This window comes from Gekko japonicus, unplaced genomic scaffold (assembly GCF_001447785.1).
Source record: "Gekko japonicus isolate JY-2015 unplaced genomic scaffold, Gekko_japonicus_V1.1 scaffold424, whole genome shotgun sequence".
Lineage (NCBI taxonomy): Eukaryota > Metazoa > Chordata > Lepidosauria > Squamata > Gekkonidae > Gekko > Gekko japonicus.
The window spans coordinates 979,413-988,616 of NW_015165247.1; the positions used below are offsets into that span (position 1 = coordinate 979,413).

The 9,204-nt window shown below is 51.4% G+C and overlaps 1 protein-coding gene across 2 annotated transcripts in view; it reads left to right on the plus strand.

The window, feature by feature from the left end:
- CA14 (carbonic anhydrase XIV) overlaps positions 1-9,204 on the plus strand; it is a 55,270-nt gene that overhangs the window by 19,558 nt on the left and 26,508 nt on the right. For both annotated transcript variants that reach the window (XM_015410105.1, XM_015410106.1), the window contains exon 3: positions 8,727-8,906. In XM_015410105.1, coding sequence (XP_015265591.1) covers positions 8,727-8,906 — 180 coding nt within the window. The remainder of the gene's footprint in view (positions 1-8,726; positions 8,907-9,204) is intronic.

A 9,204-nucleotide genomic window follows, 5' to 3' on the forward strand; every position in this document is an offset into this window, starting at 1 on the left:
CCCCCCCCCCCATAGCTAGCCATCCAAAACAGTCCAGAGGCACCTTTAAGACCAAGTTTTATTCAGGTACAAGCTCTCCCTCCTCTGCGAGGGCAGATCTGCACGTCCCCCCCCCCAACAGCTAGCAATCCAAAACAGTCCAGTGGAGCCTGAGCGGTGGGTGTTGCCTTCTGACACACTTCCGGTGATGTCAGGGGGTGTGGCCTATACAAATAAGTTATGCTAATCAGTTATGCTAATGAGCTCCTGCACCTCTTTTTCTACGAAATGACTCCTGAGAGGTAGCATTGCTCCACACCTGTGTTTAGTCCTTTCGAGTCGTTCCAGAGTAGAATTACTGGGCACAGAATGAAAGTATAAATGAGGCCTCCCAGGATCCAATCATATGCCAAATGGTGTTTCACTGATATTAATTTCTGGTCCAGAAGGTGCCTTTCAATAGCTGTCCAATTATTCTCAACAACACTGTCCCTTCTTGGAAAGCCTCATTTATATTTTCATTCTGAATTCAGCCATTCAGACTACAGGGGCCAGTGGAGAAAACGCCTACTTTGGAGGCCTCATCCTCCCAAGCGCCACCCCCCAAACCTGCAGGAATCCCCCAGCCCAAAGTTGGCAACCTTTGCTCAGTTAGACCTGTCCCTTTTCCCATGGAGAAATGCTCCCTCCAAGCCGTGGAGTCCTGTGAGCAGAAATACCACTTTGTGAGCTGCTGGCATTCAAGGTGTGAGCGAGCGATTTGGCTGCTGCATCAATTAGTTTGCTCCGGAGCCCTCCTTCCTGAGCTACGGCAAAAAGGTGTCTGAGCCGGAGGCTAAAGAACTGTGAGCTGGCTCACACTGACTCAGCTGAGAGGGAACACTGGAGACAGCCCTGGCGGGGCCTCCTGCGGACCTCGGGGATGACGCAGCTCCTGCCCCACAGGTCAGAAGGCCTCCCTTTGTCCCCAAACGCCCCCCGTAATTCCGAGCGCTGGCCCGGGGCCGCCGCTCTGCCTTCCCAGCCGAAATCCCGTGTGCATCAAAGCCCCCATGGGCCCCTGTTGTTCCAAAGTCCTGCAAAGCTCGGCCAGGCATGCTTGATCCTCTTGGGCACGGGGAAGGGCAGGCGTAATCCCTCTTGAATGACACGGGACCCTACGAAAACAAGGCCATTTTGTGGGAGGCTGAGAAGGGCTTAACCGAAGGCTGCGGCAATTCCAGCGGGGGGAGAGAGGCTCAGGGCCTGGTCTGGTTGGCCAAACTTTACAGGGGAGTGCAGGAGAAGCAGCAAGCCTGTGTGCACAAACCCGCTCCCCCCCAATGTGTGGGAGAAGATTAGGGAGCCAGAAGGGAAGCCAGGTGGGTCAAAGACAGGGCCCCCTCTAAGCTGAGTGAGTGTGCACTAGCTCACAGTTTTTTAGCCTCCGGCTCACACATGTTTGTCTCAGCTCAGGAAGGAGGGCTCCAGAGCAAACCGATTTATGAAGAAGAAGAAGAGGAGGAGGAGGATGGATGGATTGGATTTATACCCCACCCTTCACTTGGAGTCTCAGAGCAGCTTACCAACTCCTTTTCCCCTCCCCTCCCCATGACAGACACCCTGTGAGGTAGGCGGGGCTGAGAGAGCTCTGACAGAAACTGCTCTTTTTTTCCATGAACAGCTGTGCCAGAACTACGGCTTGCCCAAGGTCATCCAGCAGCTGCAAGTGGAGGAGTGGGGAATCAAACCCGGTTCTCCCAGATTAGAGTCTGCGCACTTAACCACCACACCAGACTGTGAGGTCAGGCTCCTCAGACTGGCAGCTAGGGTTGCCAGTCTCCAGGTGGGCCCTGGAGATCTCCTGGAATTACAGGACCATTTCTCCTGGCTGCTTTGGAGGGTGGCCTGTTTGGCATCATATCCCACGGAGACCCGTCCCCTCCTGCAACCCTGCCCTCTCCAAGTGCCACCCCCAAACGTCCAGGAGTTTCCCAAACAAGAGTTGGCAACCTCAACTCCCCCAGTAGCATTGGGAAGTGGAGTCTCTCTTTTCCCAGGAGTCTTTGTGCATTACAGACGCAGAAGGCTCCCAGGTGTGTTCTCCTAGTCGGCCTTGCCAACCTCCAGGTGGGCAAACATAAAGAAACACCATGTTAGAACAAAACACACTCTACTAACATGCACTTGTGTCTTCATATATTGGTTTACATACAGTAGAGACCCTAGTATATCTCACACACATTCATTATAGTACAAAAACCTAAAGTACGGCCCCAGTCACACGGAGAATTTGCCGTGCGAAAGGCACGAATGTCGGGCGGATTTTCAGGGCGCGGTCACACAGCAACATCTGGGAAGCGTAGTGCACCCGTGGCCAACCTGTGGCGTCCCGCCGAAGACGTGGAGTTAAAAAGTACCAAGGAAAGTGCACTAGTATACGGAAATCGCGGGAGCGCTAATAGCCCGTGGCATCCGGCGCCCGTCCACGTCCCGTCGCAAACCGGATGTTTTTCGTAAGCGCATGCGCACAAACACAAAGCTGAAAGCAGTGCAAAATGCTTGTGTGATCGCGCTGCTCCGCTTCTTTGCCACGCTGCAGCATCGCTTGTGTGATTGCCAGCTAACAGCCGACACACGGAGGCTTGGGGGACCGTGTGATCGGGCTACCGCACTTTATTTTGCTCCGGGGCGAACAGCCACGCCTCCCCCCCCCCGCATTAACTGGGCTGTGTGACCGGGGCCTGCATTATATATCTGCTAATAGAAATGTCCACAGCCACAGAGAAGGCTTCTCCATGGGAACACCCCAGAAAGACCACTCTAATAAAGCACAGCTGTACTAATGGGGTGTTCCCATGGAGAACCGAAGAAGCCTTCTATAGAATTGTTGACTTATGCACTGTAAAATTGTGAGCTTTGGGTTAGTACAGCAAGCTAACTCTCCCCCCCCCCCCCGGTTATTATGTAAAGTACATTGTGTTATATTGTATTTGTAATTCAGTTCCAGGAAAAATATGTCTGCCCAAAGAAGAATCTGTCGAAACACACAATTTTTGCCTGGGAGGTGTGTTGCTTGCTTCGATGCTTGCTGAATCGCTTTTTGTGGAGAATATAACAGCCTGCTGCATCTCTCATTTATTTATTTATATTTATTTATTTATCCTTGGATTTATATACCACCCTACCCCGAAAGCTCAGGGTGGCTAACAAGGGCACAATGTGCCAAGATTATAACAGTAAAAACACGTAATATAAAACAGTAAAATACAATGTCAGATTTACAATACAAATTTAAACAAAAATGGGTAGATCTTAAACCCAACGGCAGCTTACCCGAAATCTATCATCCGCTTCGTGCTAGGGGTGCCACGCCCCCCCAGTAGGATCCAGACAATCGTGGTAATAGTACAATGGTGCATAGATGGCAAAGGTGGAATAATAGTGGCGGCAGCTCCTACTCAAAGGCCTGGCGGAAGAGCTCCGTCTTGCAGGCCCTGCAAAACTGAGAAAGGAACTAATCATTTACGACTGTTGCAACCTCCATCAGTCTCTTATCAGGAGCAAGATAGTCTACAGCATTTGGAATAGGTCTCTGTAGCTGTGGACTTTTCTGTTAGTGGATATATAATGTACCTTAGGTTTTTGTACTACAATGAATATGTGTGAGATATATTAGGGTCTCTACTGTATGTAAATCCATATATGAAGACACAAGTGCATATTAGTAGAGTGTGTTTTGTTCTAACATGGTGTTTCTTTATGTTTGTCTAACTTCGCCGTGTTCCCTGTGTGTTTGTTGCTGAACCTCCAGGTGGGGCCGGGAGATCTCGTAGAACAGCAACTGGTCTCCGGCCAGCAGAGCTCAGTTTCCCTGAAGGAAATGGCTGCTCTGGAAGGGGGACTCTATGGCGCTGTACCTGGCTGAGGTCCCTCCCCCGAGAGCCAGTTTGGTGTAGTGGTTAGGAGCACAGATTCTAATCTGGGAGAACCGGGTTTGATTCCCCACTCCTCCACATGCAGCTGCTGGTGTGACCTTGGGTCAGTCGCAAGTTGTCTCAGAGCTGTTCTCTCGAGGGCAGTCTTTGAAAGAGCTCTCTCAGCCCCGCCTACCTCACAGGGTGTCTGTTGTGGGAAGGGGAAGGGGAAGGAGACTGTCAGCCGCTCTGAGACTCCTTTGGGTAGTGAAGGGCAAGGAATAGACCCAATCTTCTCCTCCTCCTCCTCCTCCTCCTCCTCCTCCTCCTCCTCCTCTTCTTCTTCTTCTTCTTCTCCTCCTCCTCCTCCTCTCTCCAGGCTCCACCCCCAAATCTCCAAGAATTTCCCAACGCAAAGTTGGTCACTCTCACTTGCCAGGTTAAAGGCCTCGGGCTCTCTAGGCAAGGAGCCCAGCTCCTGCCCAGCCTCTGAAAGGGCACTGCGAGTAGGAGACTGGCAGAGAGGACACGCCAGCAGCAGCTGCCATTGTGAGGGGCAGAGAAAAGCGCAGTGGCCAAGCAGTGGGGAGTAGGGGAAGTTGGGTCTGATCCAGCAAGCCTGTTCTCCACCACCCGTTCCCCATCCATCCCCTCTTCCACCGCCCCCCCCCCCAGGGATTCGGGGTGTTTCTGGGTGCAGATGCAGACGGCAGTGAATCGGTGGTGCCCGGGCCTGGGCTTGGAGGATTTCTTTATTTCCCTCCTACATGTGGGCAATGTTCCCTCTAATCTGTGGAGTCTCGTGAGCAAAAATTCTACTTTGTGAGCAACTGGCATTAAAGTTGTGAGCGAGCAATTTGGCTGCTGCATAAATCAGTTTGCTCTGGAGCCCTCTTTCCTGAGCTCTGACAAAAATGTGTGGGCCAGAGGCTAAAAAACTGTGAGCTAGCTCACACTCACTCAGCTTAGAGGGAACACTGCATGTGGGACAGCTTCAGGTCGCGGGCCACCGGAATGACAACTGCGCAGGCCAGGCCAAACAAACCGCTTTATCCTTGCTTCCCCGCTCGGAAACAATCCTCCCAGCCAACCGAGGGCTGTGCCAGCAATTTGCATTCAGATGCAAAGGAGCGTGGAGTTTGCTGGCCTCCTCTGCCGCATCCCAACAGGCGAACGGCGCCAAAGCTCTTTTCAGAAAGAGGGAAACCTGCCTTGCCTTCCTGGCTAGGGATGCCAGCCTCCAGGTGGGACGTGGGGATCCCCTGGAATTACAGCTCCTCTCCAGACTACAGAGATCAGTTCCCCCTGGAGAAAATGGATGCTTTGGAGGGTGGGACTTTATTGCGTTGTACCCCACGGAGGTCCCTGCCCTCCCCAGGCTCCAGTTCCCAAGTCTCCAGGGATTTCCCAGCCTGGATCTGGCAACCTTCCACCCCTGTCTCCTGCCAGTGGCCGGGGGGGGGGACCTGCAACCGTACTTTTGCAGCCTTTTTGAGGGAGAAGACGGCCTTTGTGGGAACAGAATCAGGCCCCAGTGCCAATGCTGGGAGTTAGGGTTAGTTGAACAAAGGCTTGCAGAGGGAGGCGAAAAATAAATGCGAGAAATAAGTAAATAAAATCTATTATTTCATTCTGTTTTTACGAAACTTATACCTTGCCTTCCTAGTCTGACAAAGGGCCACCAACAATGTTCCCTCTAAGCTGTGGAGTCTTGTGAGCAAAGATTCTACTTTGTGAGCCGCTGGCATTAAAGTTGTGAGCGAGCGATTTGGCTGCCGCATGAATTAGTTTGCTCTGGACTCCTCCTTCCTGAGTGGAGACAAAAATGTGTGAGCCAGAGGCTAAAAAACTGTGAGCCAGCTCGCACTAACTCAGCTTAGGGGGAACACTGGCCACCAAGGCAGCTCACAAATTAAAACGTAACAGATAAAAACCACATTTTAAAACCATTAAAATCACACCCACACCCACACCCACAAAACACACACACGCAGACATCATTAAAACAGTTTCAAACAGAGCTAAAATATGTACAAAGAAATTGTTAATAATAATAATAATAATAATAATAATCTTTCAATTTATTAATCGCTCAATCCTGCAGAGCTGCTGGCTTTGAGCGATTTACAGTTACACATTTCACAAGGGACTAACAATTATTCATAGGGGTAAGGGAGGACATTATAGCTCAAATACTTCGGCCACCCAATGAGAAGGGAGCACTCCCTGGAGAAGACCCTGATGCTGGGAAAGATTGAAGGTCAAAGAAGACGGGGACGGCAAAGGATGAGATGGTTAGACAGTGTCATCGATGCAACGAACATGAAATTGAGCCAACTTCAGAGGACGGCGGAAGACAGGAGGGCCTGGCGGGAGATGATCCATGGGGTCGCGAAGAGTCGAACTCGACTGTGCGACTGAACAACAACAACAAGGGAGGACAACACATATAAATATTTTAAATTGCACATGTTCACAGCCGACAGGGATTTTGTTTCAGCTGTAGACTAGACATGTTAAATAGTGGGTTCCGTGGAAGGTTTCAGTTCTAATACACAACAGACATAAAACCAGCAATTAAACTATTGGTCTGGAAGGAGGGGCCATGGAAACACTGCGGCTTGCGTGGTCTCTGGTGTGCTTGCCGTCTCCGCCGGCAGCGACAACATTTCGTTTTGACCTGCTGGCCGGCTGGGAGCTCCTGCCTGGGTATGCAGGAGGGACCGGACCCGCTTGCAGACAATTCCCTTCTTTGGTTCATAGAACTGACGAGCTTTGGATGGGCAGAATGTCCCTCTCACTCCCTCTCAAAGGCAAGAAACTCCTTGCCCATCGTGGATTTGGGGACAAGGCCCTCCGTGCAGGGATTGTGTGCTGTGAAGCATGCAGAAGGTCCCAGGCTCAGTCCCTGGTATCTCCAGTGAAAAGGATCAGGCAGGAAGTGATGTGAAAGACCTCAGCCTGAGACCCTGGAGTGCTGTAAAGAGGGGCCGTGGCTCAGGGGAAGAGCCTCTGCTTGGCACGCAGAAGGTCCCAGGCTCAGTCCCTGGTATCTCCAGTGAAAAGGATCAGGCAGGAAGTGATGTGAAAGACCTCAGCCTGAGACCCTGGAGTGCTGTAAAGAGGGGCCGTGGCTCAGGGGAAGAGCCTCTGCTTGGCACGCAGAAGGTCCCAGGCTCAGTCCCTGGTATCTCCAGTGAAAAGGATCAGGCAGGAAGTGATGTGAAAGACCTCAGCCTGAGACCCTGGAGTGCTGTAAAGAGGGGCCGTGGCTCAGGGGAAGAGCCTCTGCTTGGCACGCAGAAGGTCCCAGGCTCAGTCCCTGGTATCTCCAGTGAAAAGGATCAGGCAGGAAGTGATGTGAAAGACCTCAGCCTGAGACCCTGGAGTGCTGTAAAGAGGGGCCGTGGCTCAGGGGAAGAGCCTCTGCTTGGCACGCAGAAGGTCCCAGGCTCAGTCCCTGGTATCTCCAGTGAAAAGGATCAGGCAGGAAGTGATGTGAAAGACCTCAGCCTGAGACCCTGGAGAGCTGCTGCCAGTCTGAGCAGACAATATTGACCTTGATGGACCTGCAGTCTCGTTCAGTAGAACAAGCATAAGAAGAATTCAGTGTGATAAAGCGACTCAAAGCTATAAGAAACCCTGCAATACGACGCTAAACAACAGATACGTATAATGAATTTCCAATAGTAATTACAGAATTTTTGCAAAACACGTAAGTTTACCCTATGAATGATAAAGCAATTCAAACAACAAGGTAAATCCAGAATGAGAAAAACTTGAAAATGGATCATCAATTGTGAAAACAATGTATTAACATTGAGGAAGAACTCTCAGCCAATGAAGAATCATCAAAAAGTCATCCGTCATCACACGAGGATCCTGGTGAACCTATACCAGGGATCCATTTTCAAGGTTTTTGTCATTCTGGATTAACCTTGTTGCTTGAATTACTTTATCATTCATATGGTAAACTTACCTGTTTTGCAAAAATATTGTAACTAATATTGGAAATTCATTATATGTATCTGTTATTTAGCATCTTATTGCAGCATTTTTTATAGTCAGTATAAGGCAGCTACACATGAGAGTTCTCTTCATGTGACAGGCTGTGGCTCAGTGGTAGAGCATCCGCTTGGCATGCAGAAGGTCCCAGGTTCAATCCCCGGAAGCATCTTCAGTTGAAAGGACCAGGCAGCGGGTGATGTGAAAGACCTCAGCCTGAGACCCTGGAGAGCCATGGAGAAAAGCCATAGCTCAGTGGCAGAACGTCTGCTTGGCATGCAGACGGTCCCAGGTTCAATCCCTGGAAGCATCTTCAGTTGAAAGGGCCAGGTAGCGGGTGATGTGAAAGACCTCAGCCTGAGACCCTGGAGAGCCATGGAGAAAAGCCATAGCTCAGTGGCAGAACGTCTGCTTGGCATGCAGAAGGTCCCAGGTTCAATCCCCGGCATCTCCAGTGAAAGGAGATATTTGTGAATTTCCTGCATTGTGCAGGGGGCTGGCCAGAGGTCCCTTCCAACTCAATGATTCTATGACTGATCTCTACCTGAGGAGACCATGGAGAGTAGCTGCCAGTCTAAGTAGATAAATACGGACCTTGATGGTCCAGAGTTGGGGAGGAGCTGTGGCTCCGTGGTAGAGCATCCGCTTGGCATGCAGAAGGTCCCAGGTTCAATGCCAGCCTGAGCACACAATACTGACTTTGGTGGCCCTGATTCAGCATAAGGCAGCTTCATGTGTCCACTTCGTGTGTTCAAGAGAGCCTCTCCTGGTTGAGATGAGGTGGGGCTCCAAAGCCAGTGCCATAAAGGTGGAGAAGAGCTTCGCCACCCGTTCTCTCTTTCCCAGGGGCCCACGGACAAGAGCGCTGGCAGGAGACGTACCCAGACTGTGGGTGGCAGGCGCAGTCCCCCATCAACATCCAGACGGAGTCGGTCCAGTATGAGCCTTCCCTCCCTCCGGTGGAGCCCGAGGGATACCGCAGCCCCGGAACCGAGAAACTGACCCTGAAAAACAACGGGCACACAGGTGAGGATCTTCTGGGGATTTGTCCATCGCTCGGCAGGAATCTTGGCGGCTATGTGGTAAGGGCTGCCAGCTCCGGGTTAGGGGTTGGGGGTGGAGCCTCAGGAGGGCGGGGTTTAGGAAGGGAGGGGCTTCAGCGGGGTCTAATGCTGTAGAGTCCACCTTTGGAAGCAGCCGTTCTCTCTGGGAGAACTGATCTCCGTTCTGTCCTGGCAGAGGAGGGAGAGCTTGTACCTGAATAAAACTTGGTCTTAAAGGTGCCACTGGACTGTTTTGGGGCGGGGGGGGGGCGTCTCCACTC